The sequence below is a fragment of the Nanorana parkeri genome, unplaced genomic scaffold, assembly GCF_000935625.1.
Source record: "Nanorana parkeri isolate BGI_ZX_2015 unplaced genomic scaffold, ASM93562v1 scaffold386, whole genome shotgun sequence".
In the NCBI taxonomy this organism is placed as follows: Eukaryota; Metazoa; Chordata; class Amphibia; order Anura; family Dicroglossidae; genus Nanorana; species Nanorana parkeri.
The window spans coordinates 521,410-546,187 of NW_017306654.1; the positions used below are offsets into that span (position 1 = coordinate 521,410).

At 44.3% G+C, this 24,778-nt stretch overlaps 1 protein-coding gene across 1 annotated transcript in view; it reads right to left on the minus strand.

Annotated features, from left to right (window-relative positions):
- The window catches only part of BMF (Bcl2 modifying factor), a 48,033-nt gene extending 23,625 nt beyond the window's left edge, over positions 1-24,408 (minus strand). The window contains exons 1-2 of the mRNA XM_018559273.1: positions 24,385-24,408; positions 4,474-4,769 (exon numbers count right to left, since the gene is read on the minus strand). Of these exons, the coding sequence (XP_018414775.1) occupies positions 4,474-4,768 (295 nt within the window). The 5' untranslated portion in view covers position 4,769; positions 24,385-24,408. The remainder of the gene's footprint in view (positions 1-4,473; positions 4,770-24,384) is intronic.
- Positions 24,409-24,778: the final 370 nt, after the last annotated feature.

Genomic DNA, 24,778 nt, shown 5'->3' on the forward strand with positions numbered 1-24,778 from the left:
TGAGCGGAGTTGTACTGCAGAGAAGGGGAGAGGGCATGTCTAACCAGTTGTTATATTACTGAGTGTAGAACCAGATTAAGGGCAACTATGCCCTAAGCACAGCCCAACAGTGGTGCCCTCCTCAGCCCCTCCATTTCTTAAGGTACAAGACATAAAGATGCAGTAAGTGCTGAAAGTGAAATATGAATTTGAAATATATGGACAAGTATATATTTGTTTTAAAGTGCCAATATTCTTTAAGAGTATAATAGCTAAGGGAGAACTCCGTGGTGCCCACAGCACATGCTTATTTTGCTAAATGGCAAATCAAGCCCTGACTGACAATACTGGGTTTAACCCTGATGCCATTTAGACTGCATAGTCACATTTAGACACCCAGCACTACTGCTGAAACAGGAAAGTGGAGGTAAGACTATAAAAATGGAGGTTGGTAGTACAATGTCTATATAACTGCACATCTATTTCTGTTGCTCCAGCTAAGCTTCAACTTTGTCCTACAGCTACCATTCTGGTCCTTATTTGGCACTTCCATGTACTGGAGTCCTTACCTAGTCCAGTGCTTCCTATCAATATTCCAAACTAACAATACATGTTTTCAAGATGTCCAGGTAGAGGTAAAGATATGGTAAATATCAGAAACCCTCTACAGAAGGTAGAGCTTTTTGGCAGAAGATGCTTTAGATGTATTCTCTGCCAAAAATCTCTGTCCTCTTTTTTTTCCAGCAACCCTTTTTCTAGTGCACACTGCCTGCCATGCATGCACAGTATGGTGCACACTCCTGGCTCATTTCTGGCACCTGTAAGATGCTGAGAATTGAGCCCGGTGCCACGATGATGCGATTCCAGTGAGCATGTGTAGAAGTTATATCATCAGAAGATATACTCATCTAAACTGCTGAGCCGACTTCCTGCTTCTCTGGTCACTTAAGTGTGGTTCCTCCTAAGCTACACACTTGTATAGAACGTGATGACACAAGGATCCTTAGGCCGCTGCAGAGAAGGCAAAGAGAAGACTAGAAACACAAAGCGCACAGCTCATCCCAGTGATGTGCGGTACCTCTTGTTCCGGATGAGGCATTCCCCATCCCCGCCCCCTGCCGGCTGAAGCCCCACCCCCTGCTGGACAAAGCCCCCGCCGGATGAAGCCCCAAACCGTCCCCCAGCTAGCTTTTTCCTCCATAATTCTAGGTGAGGCTCTGCCTTACCTGCTTCCCCTGACCGCACATCCCTGGCTCATCCCTATCATGCATCCTTGTAATCTACATTCGGTGCACGGATGACTCCCTTCTGGAGTGATAGGCTCAAAAACTGTAAAACCAGCACACGATGATCTTCCAAAGAAATTCAAACTTTATTCAACTTGCATCTTTACAAAGAACAACCGCTGACACGTTTCTGCCTTACTCGGCTTCAGTCAGCTATGACTAAGCCAGAGTAAGGCAGAAACACGTCACCGGTTGTTCTTTGTACAGATGCAAGTGGAATAAAGTTTGAATTTCTTTGGAAGATCATCGTGTGCTGGTTCTACGGTTTTTAATGCGGAGAGAAGTTCCAGGGACCGGTCTGAGAACAAGCAGGCTTGACTGATCAGGTGAGTATAACTTTTCTTTTTAGCACCTAGACACAAACAAGCAGTTAACCCTTGCAGTGCGGGCTTAGCCCCACTGCAGGTGTTAATAACATTTTCCCCCAGATTTCTTCTTCAAGCATATTCTCATATTAAGCAGAATTTAAAGAAAAGGGGGAAAAAAACAAGTAATTAGGTAGCATATGGAACCTCTGCAAGCTGCAAACTGGGCAATTTCTGTCTTTTTTTCTGAAGTGTATGATATTTATCAAATACATGATTCTACTGCGCCAAGTGGATATATCTAATATATCAGGGCATGGCTTGTAAACGATCTCCTCCTCTGCATGGTTCAGGTACCTTGTCCATTATTTGCCCCAATGAATTCTAAGTTTGAAAGTCAGAATTCTAAGTTTGAAAGTCAGAATTCTGAATTTAAAAACAGTTTCAAACTCAGAAATTCCGACTTTCAATCTCATACTGCCGTACAATATGCTGCGTATATGCGCATACGCGCGTATTGTCCCGTATACAGCATATGCAAATAAATGGCTCCATACACATAGCTGCGTATGGAGCTGTATATTTGCGCTGCGTAAAGATGCGCAAAAGCAGAATGTAGAGTTCATTTAAATTTCTATTGCCAATGATGCATTCTAGGATGATGCATTCTGGTATACGCACTATACAATTTTGCTCTTGCGTTTTGTGTGAATGAGGCCTTAATATCAGAATTCGGACTTTCAATATCAGAATTCTGTCTTTTAAACTCAGAATTCTGAATTTTAATCTCAGAATTCTGTTTTTAAAATTCCGAGTTTGAACTCAGATTTCTGACTTTTAAACACAGAATTCTGACTTTCAAACTGAGAATTCTGACTTTCAAACTCAGAATTGTTTCAAATTTTTTTTAGCCTGGCCCCAGGGCTCTTCCGTACATACCAAGCAATGAAACAAGAAATAATAACTTATAAATCATTGCAGCAATCTTCTAAGTCGGTGAATCGCATTGTGAACCTAAAATATCAAAAGTTCATATGAAAAAAATAAATTTTAATCTTCGAAAAATAATACGGACAAGTAGACATACGCTTTTCAGCATCTGTTGTTAGCTTTATTATACTGTAGAATCCCACAGAATTCTTTAATTTGTGTTCTAAGAGAATGTAAGCTTGTGGCACTCAGCCACTGTCCATAATTAGAACCACATTATTTTCCATCTTCAGGTTGTATCAGCTGTACCGTGCCAAAGATAATTTTAGAGACGTGTATCTGTATTCTTAAGCAATTTATGCATTAAGGGCCCATCGTCGCGGTAATGCGCACGTTATAATGCGCTTTAACCCCAATATGGGTTTGATTTACTGAAGACAAATAGGCTGTGCCCTTTGGAAGGGGGTTTTCGCGCATCTTAGTGAATGTGGTGAAAATTCTCTTTGGATAGTATACACAATCACGTGCACAGAAAATGGAAATAAAAACAGTATTCATACTTGCACATGATTGGATGATGCAAGTTAGTAGAGGTTCAGCTCATTCACTAAGCTAAGAGAAAATTCCCGTAAAAAGTAAACAGCTTGTTTGCCCAATTGTCAATCAATAATAAACTGTGTTTTATACAAGTCAGTCCAACATCAGAACCCTTCAAATAGCAAAGCAGCACATTAATTTGTCTTGTGACACCCAGTGATTTACAGGCTCTCCAACAGTTGCTATTTTATCAGTAAAGACAGACTTAGCCATCCAAACTCAATGGGCTGTTCACTTTGCACTGAAATGTTCCCTTAGCATAGTGAATGAGCTAAAGCTCGGTTAACTTCCATCATCCAATCATGTGCAAGCAAAAATAATGTTTTTTTCATTTCACTTGTGTGTGACTGTGCAGGGGGTTACATAGTTACATAGTTACATAGTATTTGAGGTTGAATAAAGACATTAGTCCATCAAGTCCAACCTATTAGGATCTCATTCTAGGAGTACCCGTACATGAAGACGTTCAACGGCGGAATGAGGTATGCCGCCGGGTCCCCTCCTCTCTCCTGACACTGTCGGGTTCTCTGTCCGTGACCGAGTGCCTGACTTTTTAGAGGGGGTGACACCAAAATGACTGTCAGTCATTTTGGTGTCACTCCTCCAATGGTGACACCCGGGTGCGAGCTGCACCCACCGCACCCCCCTTGTAAAGCCACTGTGCCTGGGTATTCTTTACAAAGTGAAATTTCACCTCATTTACTAAGCTATGGGAAAATTCCCTTGCAAACTGAACAGACTATTTGCCTTTAGTACCACAAACCTAATGTCTTTGTTCTGCTGTTGCATACAAGGTGATAGTGACTAGGTCTATTGCTACACAAAGTGGTCTGAAGCACAGGGCAATTTTGGATTGATGTGGAAAATTCAGGTAATAATACGATATTGCTGATCCAGGGAATATCCGATTGCCTTATGGGATCAGGAAATATTTTTTTTTTTCCCTTGGAGCAAAATGAACCATGCTTTATAGGGTTTTTTTTTGCCTTCCTCTGGATCAACAGGGGGTAATTGTGGGCATAGGGTTCTGTTTAGGCTTTTCTTCCTTTTTAATTTTTTCATATCTCTATAGGTTGAACTCGATGGACTTGTGTCTTTTTTCAACCTGACTATGTAACTCTGTAACTATTGTAGGACTGCAACAACTAATCGACATAATGGATTATAATCGATTATTGAAAAAATGCCTAACAAAAATTATATAAATAAATAAATAGACAAAAGTGAATGTTGAATAGACATTTCCATAGCAGAAAAAAATTATAGATTACGGGAAAAGACAAACAATAATGATTTATTTTAGTAAATAGCAAGAAGACAAGTACAGCTGCTTTATTCCAAAGAATCATTCCGCATTATGGGAGTTGGTCGCTTACCATAAAAAAGCCTCTGCGGGGATTCTGCAACACCACAAGGTAACATGATATCCCGATTAACAGACGATGGCTCCAAGGTCTGGGTGGCCTTATCCTCACAGTCCATGATCCTGCAGCCGGGGCCGCAGCAATGAGAGAGGGGGAACAGTTGAAAGCGACCCAACATACAGGTGTAAGATGGGCTATGGGTGAACATAGCTGAAGGGGTCTGAGGCTGAATAGGAAACCCAAAGTCATCCGGATAAAATACATCATCGTCCAATTCATCTGAGCTCAGAAAAATATCTTGTTCCATCCTGCTGGAGATAAAGGAATTGGATATTAAAATCTTACAACAAAGACCAATTAAAATGTGTTCTTGCATATACACGTCAATATAAGGTTACAGCACATACACAATTTCATTATGTTTTATATCAAAGATATGAACATTGTACTAAACTCTCCTATGATGCGAGCTAAAAAAAATAACTGTAATAGAACAAACTATTCAGACTTATAAAAGATTATTTATGATTTGGTAGAAATATATCATTTCAGCTATTTGGTCTTACACTCAGTTCTTAAAAAAACATCTACAACAAAATGGAGATTTATACCCAAAAAAAAAATTCTGATAAGATTATATGAGCATTCAAGGTATTTATTGCATGTTATTTACCCGTAAAAGCCTTCCTTGTGTAGACATCTAAAAGCCCTGAGGCCAGGGGCGTCCCGCAGCCGGGTGTCACCCGGAGCAGAGACCGGGTGACACCCCGCTGTGATGTAATTGCACATGACGTCACCACATGCGTGATGACGCCATCGCGCATGCGCGACCATCTAATTGACGCCTGCCGGCGGCCATCTTTGTGATGGATGCCGGCAGAGAGAGGAGGGGACGTTCACCCGTCTGGATGAGGTATGTCGCCGGGTCCTCCTCTCCTGACACTGTTGTGTCCCCCGGGTGCGGGCCGCACCCTCCTTGTGACACCACTGCCTGAGGCTGCTGCTGGGTGCCGCCATGCTAGATGTGATCTCGGCTGCCCTAGCAGACTCAGAGCTGTGACTCAAGAGGCATCTTAGAGTATAGCCCTTCACTCCTATCACTGGCTACCAAAGTTATATAGGGAGGGGAGGGATGAAAGAGCTGGGCCAGCACAGAGAGTAATTAGACACTTCTAGGAGAGTAGAGGGCTATGATGTGTGAGATGGGAGCAAATCACATTTTCTAGCAAGTTCAAAGGCACATAACAAGTGAATAAAAACTATTTATAGAAAGGAAAAAAGCTGCAAGTACCCGTTTCTGTGCCTCTTTTTCCTGTGCTTTTACCTGCCATTTTTTAGGTTGGTTACAGGGTCACTTTAAACTTTAGAGGGACCACAGTGGGAGGGCCTCATAGGTACCCTGTGGAATTCTAAAGCTGACCATACACAAATTTCGATATTTGAGCTGTGTGTAGCCCTGTCAGCACCATTCCATTCAACAAAAGTCAATTTTTCACTGGACTTTTCTCGAAGGAGCCAGGCCGAAAAATTGTCAGCCAAGCAGAGACTGCAACCAATCAGCTGCTGCTGTTGTCAGCATGTAATAGCTGGTTAGTTGATAGTCTGTGGGGCTGAACATGAGAAAACATTGAGTTTATAGTCAGCTTATGGCTGGGTCTTGATGACTCCAACAAGCAAACCCGTAGAGAATAGGAAATAGGCTAACTCCTTAATGGATTATGAAACACATGTGCAGCCTGAAGAGTTTCTGAATGTTTCAGTCTCAGTCTGAGCTGCACGGTAAACAAATGGGGACAGTGATATGGTAGGTACAGTAAGTAAATCATGCTCAATGACTGTGGAGACAAGAGGAGTAGAAAGTAATACATGCACTTCCATTTTGAAAACAAATGAGCCCTTTTAATAAATCTGGGATACTAAGCTCACTTACATGATGGACTACAAACTCACGAGTGGTGACTACTTTACAACACATACAGGGACCATGAACAACAAAAATAGCCCCCCTCCAGAAGGAAGGACAATGTCAGCACCAATTCAGAGATGATTTGAGAATCTACAACTGAGTGATGCATAAAAGTTAGGCCCGAAGCAAAAAAAAAAAATACAGGCGGAGGGCATACATGACTAAGTGAAATGGGGAAACAATTATTAAATAGTAAATTAAGGATGGGTTAACAAGGGGCAAGGTCCTTACCTGATTGGTCAGCTAAAAAGTTTAGGCGGAGCTTCTGCGGTGGTCCGAGGAGGAGGGTCTCGCTGGAGTCATTCAGAGTTCATCGGATGAAGAAAGAACTTCCCGCCCGCCCGAATGCATTGTTGTGGTCCATTTTCTGTCATAGCAGTGGTGGTGTGTTTTTTGGGGTCTTTTGAAGGCGGAGAACATAGGTGATGGTGGTTAAGGTTGGGAGACCTGTCTTGGTATGGGTCCTCAAGTCATGGTGATATATGGTAGTCACACAGGCAATTGAGATATGGAGGTGTCTGCGGTCGTTGTGCAGGTTGTCCCCGAGGCGGTGTGGTGCGGCTGGGGGCCTAACGGATTCAAGGGGTTCCGCAGAGACACCATATCCAGTAATAATTTGGGCCTTCAAAAGACCTTAAAAAATCTCAGGGTGAATTGTTGCAATTTTTCTGTAAAGTTTATTGTTAATTTGTATAATAAAAGGGTGGCTATGGCCATTTAACAACAGCAAGAATTGTGGTCTATTTTATTGGGTTGAAGAGGGAGGTGGGTGGTTATGGCAGTCTTTGTAACTAGGTAATTGGGACATCAGTTCTACATTAGTCATGTATCTTATTTTTGTTACCAATTAATGTACTTGAATGTATTTGTAAGATTAAACTCCTGAGTTTAGTGTCACTTTGAAGCTGGAAGGGGGACAATTCCCATTGTTACATTTTTACAAATTGACAATGACTGGGTCAAACACACACACACACACACCTGTTTCTCTGCCTTATCATTTTTTTCCCCTCACTTTCTGGTTTACATTTTATCTAGACTAGTCCCCATCTGTCCCTTTGTCTCTTGCATCACTGTTCTCCAATCTATTTCCATCTGTCTCACTGTTTACTGCTTGTTTTTGTTGTTATGTTGCTCTTCCAATAGAGATTCTGTCACCTTGCCCTGCAAAATCTGGGCATACCTACTTTATATTTGTTATATGTTACCATTCACATAGCAGAACTTTAAAGCCTGTCCCTGGACAAACCAAAAACTACAGTTGTAGTGGGGCAACCCCTGCACTGCAAAGGTTAACATGGTATTAAAGTCAACAAGTTTTTAAGCTATTTCTAATGCTGATTAAATCTCGTACAATGGATGCTGTTTCTTGATTTTTAGAAGTTTAGGTTTCTGTAGAGTCAGCTGGTCCCCTGAACACTGGCCCTGATTTCCTGTTTTAGGGTTGCTCCTTTCCCCATGCAGGGTCCTATGCATGGCCGCTGCTAGACTATTTTGCGCCCTAGGCAAGACCAGCTACGTGCATCACCCAGCCCCTTTCCCGCCTTGCAACCCCCGATCCTCCCTCACGCAGCCCATTCTCCTGCAGGGAGCAATAGTCAGAGTGCTACTGGCTATTTTAATTTGAAATAGCCAATAGCAGACTGGCTATTGAAACCCCACCCACTGAGCAGAGGAGCAGACCTGAGAGAAAGTTGTCTCAGCTCCACTCCTCTGCTTAGTGGGCGGGTGCAATAGCAAGCCTGCTATTGGCTTTTGCTATTTGAAATAGATGGGGGCGGGGGGCGCCGTGGGGGGTGAGTGGTCAAGGCTGCGCCCCAGGCAAAAGTGCGCCCTCGGCGGCTGCCTAGTTTGCCTAGTGGCAGCACCGACCCTTGTCCTATGGGGTCACCCTTGTGTGCTAGTAAACTGTGCGTGTCTCTACAACCACACAGGAACAGCGAAGCAAAGCAATACCCTGCTCCCAGCTCCTCCCTCCTCAAAGCTCCAAGCGTGTAGATGGACAACTGCTGGAGTCTGCTTTGTCCCTTGTGATCTTGTACTAGGGATGCACCGATACCAGTTCAGATATCAGTGCCGATACTTGGCATTTTCATGAGAACTACCAGTGTTGCAGCGGTTGCAGCTGGGACCTGGCTCTGGTGCTCCACCACTGTCCTGAAATCATTAGTCAATATTGTTTTAGAAAAACTGTCACATGACAATGAACAAAAATGTATCAGTACTTGTATCTGTGAGTACTTGGACAAGTATCAGTACTTGTACTTGTACTTGCAAAAATGGTATCGGTGCATGCCTTATATATGTTTATAAAAACAAAATCATACATTAAAACAGAGATGTACAAATCCCAGTAGCTCCGTGTGCTCCTTACAAATGACAGCTGCCTCCTAACTTTTGAATTTTTCTCTAGTCTAGCCTTGGAGCTCGAAAAGTATCTGTACTTGTACTCGTGCTTGTACTTGTACCAAGTACGGTACCTGGTATCGGTGCATCCCTATCTTGTACTGGATAGGAAGTTCAAGGAAGCCGAGCTGAGAGAGTTGCAGCTGTTTGGAAACATAATGACTGTAAGAGCTTGGGCAGACTTTAAAGAAATGCTTTCCTGAATAATGTATATTTGATCTGGATTCATTATTGAAAAAAGTTTGAGTGCTCGAGTAAAGCACTTTTACTTGCTTGATCCCTGCTCCACCGGTGGTGAGTGTTCTACTCTTACCCCTCCGCTCCGGGTGGTGGACTGTCCCTTACGTCTAAGGAACCTGCATTAAATGTGATGATGTCAATGGTCCTTAGACCACTGGAAAACAATGGAGAATAGGCTGTGGGGACCAGTCTAGCAGCTCAGAGAGTGCTGGTTGGAACGGGGATCAGGTAAGTATAACAGCTTTTTCATGTCCCCTAGGCAAAACCAAGCAGTTAACCTTTGCAGTGGGGCTGCTCCCACACTGCAAGGGTTAACTGGTTTTCTGGTTTGCCCAGAGACAGACTCTAAAAATGATTTAGAAATGTACTGCTTACTTTCATAAATGCTCTTTTCTGAAAACTCCTAGACTGAGATCCTACGTAGTTCTCACTTGCTATGCAATGTTTATTAGGGGGCAGGGAAGTTGCGGTTACCTTGATTCTTACCGTCTGTACTGTGCTGATAGAATTTATTATCAGTTGTTAACTAACTGTGCAGGACAGTCTGTCCTAAAAAAGGGTTAAAGATCTCAAAAAACCGCATGACCCTCCAGTCTGTTCCTTATCCCTCCACTGCCATGTTTTCAAAGCAATAGAAGCTGCCCATAGAGTCCAATGTATAATCCTGCTCCAAAGAAACAATTTAAAAGGCAAGAAATATTTTTGTAAAGGATATTTTTAGATATGTTGTGAGAATAAATAAATTGACTGCAAAATTGGAAATACACTTTAAAGTTGGAATGGGCACTCATATTCCAGTGGGGGTAACAGGTCAGAGATTTAATGTGAATGCAGTTAAAGCGGAAGTAAAGGCAATTAAAAAAAATACTATTAAAACATTTTTTTAAATCTATAATGTGTTAGTATGTTCAGCATATTAGCAGGGGCGTCCCAAAGTTATTAGCATAAAAATATGTGCTGCAGCTCCTAATTATAAGTGCATCTTCACTAACAGTTTTTTCTTAGTCCCCCTGCAAAGTCCCACAAATACTAGTTCATCTTGCCAGTGACGTCCACCTAATGAAGCTTCCTGTGATGGTGTGGCAATAATGCTGCACTGCTCCTGAATTCAGAGCAGAGTTGCCACCCTCATGTAAGCTGTGCCTCCTTGTACTATAGTGGCATAAAAAATATTGCAGGGTCGGGGCTATTAGCATTATCACTGGGCAGTAGTTTGCCAATCAGTTCCTGGCCACACCTAATCCTGCCTAGTCTGGCCACTGTTGCCAAAACCCTGGAACTGTGAGCTGCAGTGTCTGGGAGGAGGAGCATTTGAGACATAAGTAGAGGAGGATTTGGCTCAGTCAGGGAAGCTGAAGGAAGTTTGTGCTCACTTTATTAGGGTGGTGCATCACATAGTAACTGAATTCGGGACCTGTTCCGAGTGTGTTACAGGAGCCTTTAGTCGTACTTTAAAGCTGAAATGAGATTTTAGTGGTTGGGTTTGGATCTACTATAAAGTAGAGTGTGTCTGTTGTGTTATCCATAATATGATCATTAATCTAGTCAATACCAAAATGTGGTCGGTACAAAAAAGACAGAAAACTAAGAAAAATATTATCAAACGTTTTACATAAAGACATCAGTAAAAATCCCATCAGAGCCCCTCCTTCATATCAGAGCCCTTCCTTTCACATCAGAGTCCCCCTTTACGCTAGAAGAGCCCTCCTTTCACATTAGAGTCTCCTCTCTTACAATAAGAGCCCCCCTTCACAAATAAAAATCAAAGTCATCTTAGCTTTACAGAAAGCTCAAGCAATCAACACCATCTTCCCCCTACATGTTCTAATGTACATGGGTTGGTATAAAACACAGGAATTCATTGGAGGTTTTCGTTATGCTGCCTCATTGTTGTACATGTAGTGCTAATATTTATTACAGGTATTCATATAGTGCTGACAATTTACATAGTGTACATTCACATCAGTCCCTGCCCTCAAGGAGCTTACAATCTAAGATCCCTATCTTATATGTATAAGCACACACACAAAAGGCCAATTTAGACAGGAGCCATTTAACCCACCAGCATGTCTTTGGAGCAAACCCACACGGGAACTGGCAGAACATGCAATCTCCATGCAGCTAGTGTCTTGGTTGGGATTCAAAAATGAGGGCTTCAGTGCTGGAGGGAAGAAGTGCTAACCACTAAGCCACTGTGTTGTATGCCACTAGTCCATGAAGTGTTTTCCTGGAATAAGGTATCTACAATCACTAGAGAAACTGCAAAGTATTTGTAGCTTTCCAGAAGGCTCAGGAAATCAACATCATCTTCCTCTTCATTTTCTATTGTGCATAGGTTATTATAAAACACAGGAATTTATTGCAAATTACATCAAATGTGACATGCCATTTTACAGAAATGGTTACCTACCTACAGATAAGAGCAAGTTCCCAATGTTCGACACTGTGACAAGTGTTGCTGCGGCCTGAGTGACACGCTCTCAATATTGCCGTCTCCACACATGACGGCCCCTCTATATTTACATCAGTGACGAGAGGAAGTAAAGCTCCAGATTGCTATCTGGCCTACAGTCTGTATCACACTTCATTTGTGGTAGTGATCAGTTTCTAGGAGGAAAGTTTCAGTTTTCATCTCAATATGTATAACCTTAAACACAAAGGAAAATATCTCTAGGCAACTGTACACTATATGGCCAGGACTATTGCGGCTATAGACTCCTGGCCAGATGTCATGAATTCTAATTGTACAGTAGTCACTATAATTTTTCACAGGGGTACAATGTTCATTATAAACAAGTAGATCCCTGCAATGCCTGCTCAGCTATGGGGAGCACCAGACCAGCAGGGTAACATTTAAAGGAGTTGTAAAGTCCCAGCATATACTATCCCAGTGGCGGAACAATCGCCATAGCGCAATGGGGCCCAGGGCACGGGGGGCCCGGCCAGGACGAGGAACATTGGGTCCCCCTGGTGCCGTGCGAGCCGTCTCAATCGCAATGGCATCCCAGGCTGCTGGCTGTCACTGGCGAATGTGAGGAGGAACGCGCCGCTGTCCAGATCACTGACAACCTGTCAGTGATCTGTGGAGCAGTGCGTTCCTCCTCACAGCCGATGCTGAGTCAGTGGCAGCCAGCAGCTGCGGAGGAGGCTGGGTCTATCGTCAGCAGCAGAGGGGGAGGAGGCGGACAGCAGATCAGGGCTGACAGGTAAGAGGTGTGCAGGGGTGTGACCAGCCCACCATAGACCCTGCATAGCCCACCATAGAGAGTATATGGTGGGCTCTGCAGGATCACTCTCAGGTGGGCTGTTTGGAATATCAGGTGGGCTCTGCAAGGGGCGTAACTAGAATTCACAGGGCCCCATACAAAATGTTGCTCTCCAGGGAAGCAGGAGTGGCCTTTGCTGGTGTGCTGCTTCTAATATGTACGGACCAGTGTGTTCCGAAGAAACAAAAAGGGAGAAAGAAGCGCCACAAGTGAGCTCAAATCGCTGTGGATGAGTTAAGACACGGAGTGTAGATGATCTTATACTCACGTGTGGGGGAATGGATGGATGCTTCAGTGAGGTGTCCTCGTTGGAATGGTGGTGTGGAGGTTTAGTTAAGGTGGCTGCTACGCCTCACGGTTTAGTGAAGATGGGAACCAGAGTAAAGGAAGATAATGATGGTAAAGGTGAGAATTTGTGAATGATTAGGTCACATGTGTGATATGTAGAGACTCACTTATGAGGTTATATGTAGAGACTCACATATGAGGTAAGTTGTGATGAGATGTAAATGGTGACCGATTGGTGGGCTGATTTGGATTCTGATGACGGTGTGATAGGAAGGTTCTGATCCAATCTGACTGGTTAGACATGGCTGAGAAGATGTCCAAACGTTTTGTGGGCTGGTTGGCATCCGGGAGGCGATCTCTGCTGTGTGGGTACTGCTTGCAATGATCTTTTACGTGTGGTAAACGACAGGCAAGTCGCAGCTATGTGGGAGCTTTTTGTTGTAACTGCACTGATAATTGATCTTATTTGTGATGGTCTTGGGCTGATTGGGACAGGCTATGTGGGAACTAATCCCCATTGACATCCCGTCACAACTTACCTCATGACCTACACTAACAAGGATCATTTCAAGCATCACCCACGCATCAGAAATTGCCTCAGGACACTAACTAGCCCTCGAACAATTGGATACTATTTCATCCACTCCTAACCGACTGGATCGATTTTTTAATCCGCCCACCACACCATCTACAGGATCCCTATCAGCTCGTCATCAATGACATCGCATCACCAATAACTTCACGTGAGTCTCTACATATCACACGTGACCTAATCGTTCCCGAATTCTCACCTTTACCATCACTATCTTCCTTTAACCTAGAAGATGTCCGTTGAGTTTGATGGTGGCATCAAGGCAAACTAACAAGCATTAGTAGACCACAGCCATCTATATTGAGAATTTCCCTACAATGACAGCTGATAGGAGACAATTCCTAGCAAGGCAAAAAATTCCCATTGCAGCCATGGGTAAGACCCCTCCAAGAGACCTCCAGGAAAGGATAGTAATCAGTAAGAGGGGCACAGATGAGTTTGCTAAACCTGATTTAGCTACTCTTCATCATCAGCTTCAAGCGCAATCTGTGACATAAAGCTCTTTGTTTCCATGAACCAATAGGAGTTATCCTTATACTAGCCCCTTATTTTTATTTGGGACAGTTTTCAGTTTTGACTGCATGCTAGCTGAATTATCCACTTTCATATAGTTCATAGCACAACTGCAGGCCAATTGTTTTTTCTTTATATGGCCTGGCTGCAATATTCACCTCCCATTTTAAAGCTGTACTGTAGCATTACTTCTATTCCGCCCCAAGATGTCCTCAGTCTTTTGGGTTGAATGACACCCAGCCAGGGGTGTATTTGCCACGAGGCAAACAAGGCGTTTGCCTGGAGCGGCACTTTGCAGGGGGGCAGCATTTTTCACCCCCTGCAAAGAGGAAAGCCGGCGACGGGTGGCCAAAATCGGGCAGCCTACTGCTGCCTACTCAGGTGGCGGGTGACAGAGGAGGCATGGCCGGGGCTGAGGGAGACGCGGCCCGGCCGCCGGAGTCTGCAGGCGGTCCAGGAAGCCGTTGTGCCGCCGGGCCTAGGCACGGAGCAGGGAAGGAAGACTGCTGATTGGACCGTGAGAGAGGCGGCCCAGGCAGTGGAGGCTGCGGGTGGCTGGAGGAAGAAGCTTCAGCGGCCGGACGAAGATGCAGGAAGAAGAGGCATGTCCTGGAAGCAGGCTGTAGAGCTGCAGGTAATCCTCTTACCCTGCATGTGTGCAGGGAAAGGGACCTTGTACAGCCCATAATAGATCCTGCACAGCCCACTTGAGAGTCTCTGTGCAGGGTCTATGGTGGGCGTGCAAGGTCTATGGTGGGCTCTGGTAGGGTTTTCAGGGACTCAGGAGTGCTGTGCAAGGTCTACGGTGGGATGTGCGGGGTCTTTGGCAGTCTCTGCCTGAGACCCTGCAGAGCCAACCAGAGATTCTTTACAGCCCACCTTAGACCCTTGCTTCCCTGCAACGCAAAGGCCTCATTCACACAGCTAAGTGTCGGCCCATACAGATCCATGCGGCATGCACGGTCGTAACGGGCCGTTCCCTGGAAGGACAGGTGATGCGTGTGATTGTACGGAGCAGCCTGTTCTTCTCTATGAGAGGATGTGGCCGTATGCACACCCAAACTGCACATCCACACACCTGTCTGTGTACGAGTACGGACACCTGCATGGACGTGCAGGGTGGGTGAGCGTAGGGCAGAGTACGGCCACATCCTCTCATAGAGAAGAACAGGCTGCTCCGTACAATCACACGCATCACCTGTCCTTCCAGGGAACGGCCCGTTACGACCGTGCATGCCGCATGGATCTGTATGGGCCGACACTTAGCTGTGTGAATGAGGCCTAATAGCGCAGCCTGTCAGAAGCTGCATCCAGCAACTTGACAGGTTACGCAAAATGTCTTGAACAGGCATCGGTGGGACAAATTTAGATGGGGGGGTTGCCGAATTTCGTCTTGCCTAGGGCAGCACGAAACCTAAATACACCACTGCACCCAGCATCACTCAACCTGGAAGACGTAGGTCACTAATGTGAAGGGAGGGCATCATAGGTCCACCCCCGAAGGGGATGTTACCGCTGCACCTTTTATCCATAGTATATTGATGCAGAGACCAGTGCTGACATCAATACATCACCACCAGAAGAAGACTAAGAGAACCCAGCATGTCCTGCAAAATGTGGTAAAAATATATTTTAAAAATTATAATATATATATACTGTATATATATATATATTATAACATACACACACACACACAGCGGGGTAGAATCCTAGGGAAGTGATCGCTTTCCTTTATGTTATGGAGAATCCAGTAGGGGGAATGAGACTTCCTTTCCTGGCAATGCCAATGGCCAGGGACACTGGCAAGGGATCTTCTTGCTGAAGAACATGAGAAATAAAATAGGGCCGTAGGTGATTCCAGTAGAAGAATGGCATACATTAGATAATAACCCTATGATGTCATTACAAACCAGTAGCATGCTGTGTGAGGATGCTGGAAATACAAGAGATTTTCTGGGAAATATTTTATAGGGTACTAATGAGCACCTAATATCAGCATCCCGCAAGTGATAATTGTTAGGCGATAACCGTGGCTCCATCACACCTCATTTCTCAACCAGCATCAGCAGTAAAAACAGCTATCACATGTTTTATGGTGTAATCTTGTGAACTAAGCAGATGTTTTAGTGTGCTCACACACACATTATAAGACTCCCAATCAAGAACACAGGAAAAAAATATATACAAAATAAACTCAGAACAAAACACACAGCAACAGACTCCCAATTTGGATTTCTTCTACAGCAGGATAAAACTCGTATTTTGTAAATAGTCGCATTTAAAATACAGTTAATGATTTTTTAAATAAAAAGATAACCTTAATTATTGTTTTTTTTTTTTGTAATGTCTGCCTGGCGGTTAGCTGTATGGACCATGTCACATTAGCAACCCTGCTGATGGTTTTAACTCACCAGCAAGAGGACTGCTCAAGACTGAACCCACCTGCACCCATGGCGGTGTCTCCACGCTGGCGGAAATACTGCAGAAACAAACTAGCAAAAGCAGCACCTCACTGGTTCAGCCAGTAACAGACCAACGTGTAGGAGAAGGTGAATGTTTTCTGTGCCCCAGAGGGCCCACTCATACTAATATGGTAATGCTCTGTACACTTGTTGGTGGAATGCAGTGTCATTAATTTTTAATGGCACCCCGATACACCAGCGTTGCAGCGCACTGCACAGTAACGTGCTACCAAGAGCTGTAGTGAGCTGCATCACATTTGGTAGCACAATGCACAAGCTACATACAGTAGTTACATAATTAGTCAGGTTGAAAAAACACACAAGTCCAGCAAGTTCAACCTGTAAGTGTGAAATACGTCAAAATGCTCTACTGCATTAAAAATGCAGGTTAGGCACTGTGTGAATCTCAAAACTATGTAATATGATGATCTACTTAGGCCCCTTCACACGGCCGGTACGATTGAGTCGTGATTAATTTTCAGGTGGACCCAATCGGATTTGCCCAATTCAAGTCTATGGGCAGCCATGTACGAGCATCCATTTACACCCGGTTACCCGCAGCTCCGGCCAGGTCCGCAGAAACAGACGGTTCACAGATCCGTTTTGCCGGACCGGTTCGTACCAGATTGGGGGTAATCTGATGTAAACGTACACATCAAATTCCCCAAAGATCACGAGGTGGAGGAAAAAACTGTATACGGACACTGATGTCACAGCGATGACATCTGCTCCGTACTGCTATGATCATGCGAGGATTCATGCATGGATCCTCTCCTGATCAGCCCGTGTGAAAGGGGCCTTAATCTAGCCAACCAACTTGTATCCAAAAAGCCAGACCCTTGTACTACATAGTTGTTTGTAGATCTAAAGGAGATTATACAATTAGACTGTAACGTGTGCTGTAAGCTTTAATCGGATGAGGTGACAATCCTATGCTGAAAGTGGCCAGATTGGGCGACACTCATCCAATGTCAACAAGAATTTACTTTAAAGAGGAACCTGTAGTGTGGAATTATGGAAACTAATATTGCTTATACTTTTATCTAAACAAAATCTAGTTCCCTGGTTAGGGGCGTCCCGAGGCCGGGTAACACCCGGAGCAGAGAAGGGGTGACGCCGTGACGTCATCATGCATGCGCGTGGCATCTCCGTGTGCGCGTGCAAGGATGTCATCACACATGTGCGGCCATCTTATTGACGCCTGCTGGCGGCCATCTTGGTGATGGACGCCAGCAGAGAGATGAGGGGACGTTCACCCGGCAGGATGAGGTATGCCACTGGGTCCCCTCCTCTCTCCTGACACTGTCGGGCTCTCTGTCCATGACCGAGTGCCCGACTTTTAATAGGGGGTGACACCAAAATGACTGTCATTTTGGTGTCACCCCTCCAATGGTGGAACCCGGGTGTGGGCCGCACCCCCCTTGTGACGCCACTTTCCCTGGTTCTCATGCAGTTTCAAGGAATTCAGGACTTTCTAAGTCAATGACATGAAAAACGTGTCAGGATTAGTAGTTCTGACTTTCAATCAACATGAAGGATTCCATTATTTTCAATGGTGTCTGTGGCCTTTAAAAGTACATGAGCTTCATTTTAGGAAGAATGGTACATTTTTGGCCCTCCTCCAAGTAACTGGTTTTCCATTGGCTAAAATAAAAACACTCAAGCTCCAAACAGCTTTTTAAAAAACGTGAAAAAATGGGCAAAAAATGCTTCAAAATCCTCTGTAAATGCGCACACTCATGTGTGAATAAAGGCTAAAGGTAAGTATTTTAGTATGTTGGTTGAGGTTGATTTTAAGGACAACTTACTAAAAGTGAAACTCAACTTACTTTAAGTAGATGTCAAACTTTCCACAGATTAACTCCTTGTTACATATTGCACTGTTGACTTGCATTGTGTAGTTTTTGTTTTGTTCTTTTAATTCCCCAGCTCGGCTTCGTATTGTTCTTGGAAGCAAAAACAATGTGCTTGAATGAGGTGTAAGGGGGCATTGTGTGAGTTAACACGTATGCTGGTGTTAGTGGGTAGGCGCTGAGTCATGTTTGAAACCTGAGAGCGGAGCACACATGCTTGTGGGAGCAGCTGATCTCTTATAAAAACAGATGAAACAGACTAGCAATTCCGGCAGTTTGAACAGCTATAAGTAGCCCAAGCAGCTCCCCCTGTAGGCACTAACAAGCACTGAGAGTGTTTTTGGCAATGACAACAGGTTTTACCCGTCTACTTTTATGTTAACACTTTGTTCCAGCCTGTTATAGTAGATTAGGAAAGATGACTTGTTTATTGAAGACATTCACTACGGTTGGCATACTCTTGTCTAGTCCAAAGAGAACAGTATGTTTATCAAATGTAACATTGAATAATACATTGTAATTAAAGTGCTTTGTTGCCACAGGGTCACTTTTACTCCTAGCACCACCAGAAATAATATACTTGCCTTTCTGGCAGGCGGTGTTTTGAAAAGCCACTGCATCTCCTCTCCCCAACTGCTGCAGGTAATCGACCATCAGATTAATCTAATGCACGTGCCCCCCTGCTGGCCACTGTGTTTCATCCCCCAGCTCATGAGACCTATAGTGACGTATGAGCTGGTGGAAGGAACCACAGTGGCCAGCAGGAGGAGCAAGCATTCGACTAATGCAACGGTCAATTACTAGCAGCAGCTGGGGAGCAGAGCTGTAAAGGGTTTTTAATACACAAGCTGCTGGAAAGTAAGTATATGACTTCTTGTTTTACAGGTGGTGCAATAAGTAAAAGTGACCCTGTGGTGACAAAACCACTCTAATATCAGCCTTTCCCAACCAAACTTCCATGGAACCCTAGGGTTCCTCTAGAGCAAGGGTAGCCCAACTCCGATCCTCCAGCTGTGGTGAAACTGCAAATCCCATGATGTGTCTCTCTCCGGGAGTCATGTCCGTGGCTGTGAGAATCTTGCAAAGCCTCATGGGATTTGTAGTTCCACCACAGCTGGAGGGCTGGAGTTTGGCTACCGCTGCTCTAGAGGTTGCCACTGGACCTTCTTTCTAGTGACCAGCAATGTAAGAATCAGTCTTCCCAATGACCAGCAATGTAAAAAGCATTCTTCCCACTGACCACCAATGTAAGAAGCATTCTTCCCATTGACCACCACTCTAATGCACTGTAAGCTGTAGATATAGTCTAGTATTCATTGGGAGGGGTTCCCTGAGACGAGAGAGAGAGAGAGAGAGAGAGAGAGAGAGAGAGAGAAAGAGAGAGAGAGAGAAACAGATACAGAGAGATACAGATACACACACACACACACACAACTAAGTGCCTGGTTGTTCATTGTAAACATCACTGGTCTAAACAATTTTTTCAAATAGTTCCTATTGGTATCCGCCTCACGGAGTTAACATCCCCAGCAGGAGCAGATGTCAAGGGGTTACACAAGCTTTTTGCAGGCATCAGGATGCTTTAAACAAAGATGACGCCCACACTGATTATGACATTGGCCGTCTGATCTGTTGCTGGTTTACAGATACTGCTAAGCAGATATTATATTATCCAATTGGGAGTGATATGTGTGCGGGAATCTGAATGCATATAGGATGTTAAAGTCTAAAAAATGGATTTGGGGTCATGAAAGAGGCAAGGCGGTCATTTGGCAAATTAAATCTTCTTTAATGTACTATTCACATTGCAAGTAAGCTGGTATAATAAAGTCCTCTGAATTGCTGAGACAGCTCGGAGAACACATTGCCGAGCGGTTTGGAAATTTGCGTACAATTGGGGAACCCAGGCCTGTTTGTGGATGTCACACAAATAATCATGCTGATTCATTCTATTGCTGCCCCTTAAATCTGGTTCTTTATGCAGCTAAACCTCAGGTATCCAACCTCAGCAGTCCAACTGGAACTACAAGTCCCATTACGGGAACAGGCGTGACAGGTCCACGTATATATAAAGGACAGCTACTGACTCATTCTGTTGCACTCCAGCTGTTGTGGAGCTACAAGTCCCATGAGGCTCAGACATGACTCTCAGAGGTAGAGCCATTATGGGATTTGTAGTTACACCACAGCTGGAGCACCAGGGTTGCCTACCCTTGAGCTAAATGCTCTGTGATTACTGACTGATGTGGTTGCCCTGCTGCTGATGTTTACAATATTTTTGGGCCTACTTTTGGTTACAGCTGGCCTTGGTATCACGTAGGTTTGTGCCCAGTATTTCATCTCCATTTCTGAACCTCGTAAATAGGAAGGCGCTATTAATGCAATGTCATGCTGAAATCGGCGCTGTTAGAACATGTTTCCAGGCTGCTGACAACGTAAGAAACGGAGAAGCTGTAGGCCATTAAAAGCCATGATGCTGTAAATCATATTCTGCATTATCAAAAGTGTCAGCTCATTGTTTAGTGGCGGAGTTGAGTCATCTGCTGGACTCTGATAGTGGCAGATCTCAGCTCTCTCACCTCCATCTCCAGCAAGAGAGTGGGAGGAGCCGGGAACCCCACAATAGAGATCTCCCCTAGAATCCCAAAACAGGTGAAATAATAGAATGGGTTCTTCAACTTGTCAAAGTACAAATATAATATATCAGCTTTCAATGGCTTGTAAACTAGTAAATGCAGCCACTGAACTGGCACCGCTGTTACATCCGGCTAAACAACTATAACAACTGTAACTATATCTAAATAGTAATGCTGTAGGCAGGGCCGGATTTCCCACAGGGCCTGGCCTCGGGGCAGCAGGGAGTAAATGGGCAGCAAGGGTGTGGAATTCCAGGGGGGAGCATTGAGGAACCTGGCATTGGGGCAGCAGAGAGAGTAAATCTGGCCCTGGCTACAGGGTGAGGCAACCTTGGCAGCTGTTGTGGAACTACAAGTCCCATGAGGCACTGCAAGACTATGACAGCCACAGGTTTGACTCCCAGATGGGAGTCAGATGCAGATTGACTCCCAGATGCATGACGGGAATTTTATTTCCAGCACAGCTGGTGGGCAAAGTTACCTTCCCCTGCCTTACATTAAATGACCGGCAGAGTTTTATGGCAACATATTGATTATTGATTGATTAAACAATGTTTATAGCGCCTCTTAATTAAAGGCCTGTTCCATGTGACACCTGACAAACTCCTATCATGCAGATGATTTATTATTACTTGAGTAGAGTTTTACAGATAGAAAAAAAAACAATCATTAGACATGAAAGCCACTGTGGATGTCACATATGAAGCACATATTTTATATGTTCACCAATTAGATCATTTTTACAGTGTTGACACTTTTCTCGCAGCGCATTACGGAGCATTTTTAACCAGTCACATCTGTTCCCCAAAGGCCAATTAAGCTACATGTATGCTTATAGGAAGTCCACACAAACACATGGAGAACATGGAAACTCTGGGTATATAATGACAGTGATGGGAACTAAATCCAGAATCCCAACACTGAATGGCAAGACAACAAGGCGCTGAGTCACCAGGCATATCGGATCCCAATATATGTACAATCCTTCAGGTATAGATATAAAGCCAATAAAAGCAAAACATTTTGCACTTCACAGTTAAAGCTGAATTCCGGGGTAAGCAAATATTTTCTAAATACAAGAGCCATGTGTATTATTTGTTGATTTTTGGTGCCCTTTGGTGCACTCCAGTGTAAAATGTTTCATGTGGGAGCTTCCTGCAATAAAGACCGGTCACTGCTGCTTTCTCACCTTGTGCAGGGTGACTGGTCTTATCTCCGCCCCCTCCTTTCGGTTTCTGCAGGCAGCATGTAGTGGGTGGGGCCTGCTGGGCTCCTCCCACAGCTCTGCTTTCTGCACAGGCTATGTGCAGCTCAGTGATGTCACTGCTATCATTACAAGGTAACATTAGGGTTTGCAAAGGTGTGTGGTGCACACAAAGTTGACTTGTACCTCTTGTGGTCTATTAAGGAACATATTTAGATAAAAATAGTTGTGCCCGGAGTTCAGCTTTAAAGATAAGTCATAATGGATGCCAGAAACACATAGAATTGTATAATTGTTAAAGCTCACCATGTCCTCCAGGCAATAGAAACCTTACTGTGCCATGAAGAACAATGATTAGTTACACCATGAACAATGTAATATAAAAAAGCCATGTCCATTTCCAGGTATATTCATGGTAAATGTGCTCATCACATGCAGGGCCATCAAACATTGATAGGCCATATATTCCAATTTGGACAGATCATGCCTTACTTCCTCATCATTCACCTCAATCACACATTGATAGGTCATATATTCCCATTCGGACAGATCATGCCTTACTTCCTCATCATTCACCTCAATCACACCTTGATAGGTCATATATTCCCATTCGGACATATCATGCCTTACTTCCTCATCATTCACCTCAATCACACATTAATAGGTCATATATTCCCATTCGGACAGATCATGTCTTACTTCCTCATCATTCACCTCAATCACACATTGATAGGTCATATATTCCCATTTGGACAGCTCATGCCTTTCTTCCTCATCATTCACCTCAATCACACATTGATATGTCATATATTCCTATTTGGACAGCTCATGCCTTTCTTCCTCATCATTCACCTCAATCACACATTGATAGGTCAAATATTCCCATTCGGACAGCTCATGCCTTACTTCCTCATCATTCACCTCAATCACACATTGATAGGTCATGTATTCCCATTTGGACAGCTCATGGTTCACTTTCACATCACATTCACCACCATCAAACTCTAATAGGTCACATATCCCCATTTGGACAGCACAGGGCTCACTTTAACATCACATTCACAGCCATCACTCATAGGTTATATATTCCCATTTGGACAGCTCATGGCTCACTTTCACATCATACACCCTCACTGTCACTGGCATCACACACTGATAGGTCATATATTCCCGTTTTGACAGCTCAGGGCTCACTTTCACATTATTCACCATTACATTCACCATCACACACTGATGGGTCATATAATCCCATTGAACACCTTATGGCTCACTTTCACATCATACACCTTCACATTCACCCCCCATGAAACACTGATAGGTTACATAATCCCATTTGGATATTTAATGGATCATTTTCACATCACATTCACCTCCATCACTCATTGATAGGTTTTATATTCCCATTTGGGCAGCTCATGGCTCACTTTCGTATCATACACCATCACATTCACCGGCACTGCACACTAATAGGTCATATATTCCCATTTGGGGAGCTTAGGGCTCACTTTTACATCAAATTCCCCTCCATCACACATTGCTGGGTCATATATTCCCATTTGGACAGCCCCGGTCTCACTTTCACATCATACACCATTATATTCACCAGCATTACACACTGATTGGTCATATATACCCATCTGGACAACTCATGGCTCACTTTTGCTTCACATTTACCTCCATCACACATTGATAGGTCATTACATCCCATTTGGACAGCTCAGGGCTCACTTTTACATCACATTCACCATCACACTCAGTTTGCAGAGCTCTGGAGCAGATGTGCAGTGAACAGCTGGCTGCTTTGCTGGATCCAGCTCCTTAAAGCCTGGCATCTGTTGCCTGTATATCCCGACTAAACCACTGCCAGAGGGTCACTCCCCGCTGACATCAATTAGGCACCATGATAGGCATTAAAGTGAAAGGCTCAATCTTCCATCGCTTCTTAAAATCCGAGGGATCTCCTGGAATCCTGACACTGAGAGGGAACTGCGCCGCTTTTTCCATGCACAGCAATGACAAGTGACGATCAGCTGATAGGACTATGAGCAGCTGCCGGGGATCTGGAGAGGGCAGAGCAGACGCCGGCGACGGCCCCGCACTGAGTCATACTGTCACCGGCCGGCCGGCTGTCAATCTGTGTACACCGGCAGCTTATGACTGTATAAACACACACAAGTAATACAATCGTCCGATCAGCAGCAATTACAACTAATCGCCCGATCAGCAGAAATCACAAGTAATACAATCGCCTGATCCGCATCCGATCATTGGGGTTATATGATGACTATTGCTGGTGGCCGGTTCATAGTCACTAGGATGTGTTTTGTATATACAAACCTTCAAACAAAACACACAACCCAGGATTTCAACAACACAATCTCTAACATGAGTATTTGTATATGTGTAGGTGGCTAGGAATCCCCCGCAGCGGGCACATACAGAAGTACACTAGAAGCTTGCCTCCAGTACAGTCCGGGGGCACAGCGATCCGACTCACCTGCAGCGCTCCGGAGCTCCTCCCGGTAGCTGACAATCGCCTTCATTGAAGTGTATAGAGGAGAGCGGAGAGCTGAGTGCTGCCTGCCTGGGAGGGAGGGACCGGCGGTGATTGACAGCAGGAGAACTCCTATCTTCATCACACATCTAATGCAATGTGTCCAGGAGACTTCCCTCCAGTCCCTGTGTGCGCTACATTGTGATGAACACTGCCCCATCCAATAACAAAGCCAGTGCAGGCTTCTCCTCTCATCTCCATCCATGTCCTACCCACTTTCTTCTCAGTTCTTCACTATTGTGTGCAGTCACACAGGCTCAGATCTGAGGTCTGCCAGCAACTGCTTCATTCAAATCATTGTTTTTTAAAGGCTAAGTCCGCCTTTTGCATAAAATGG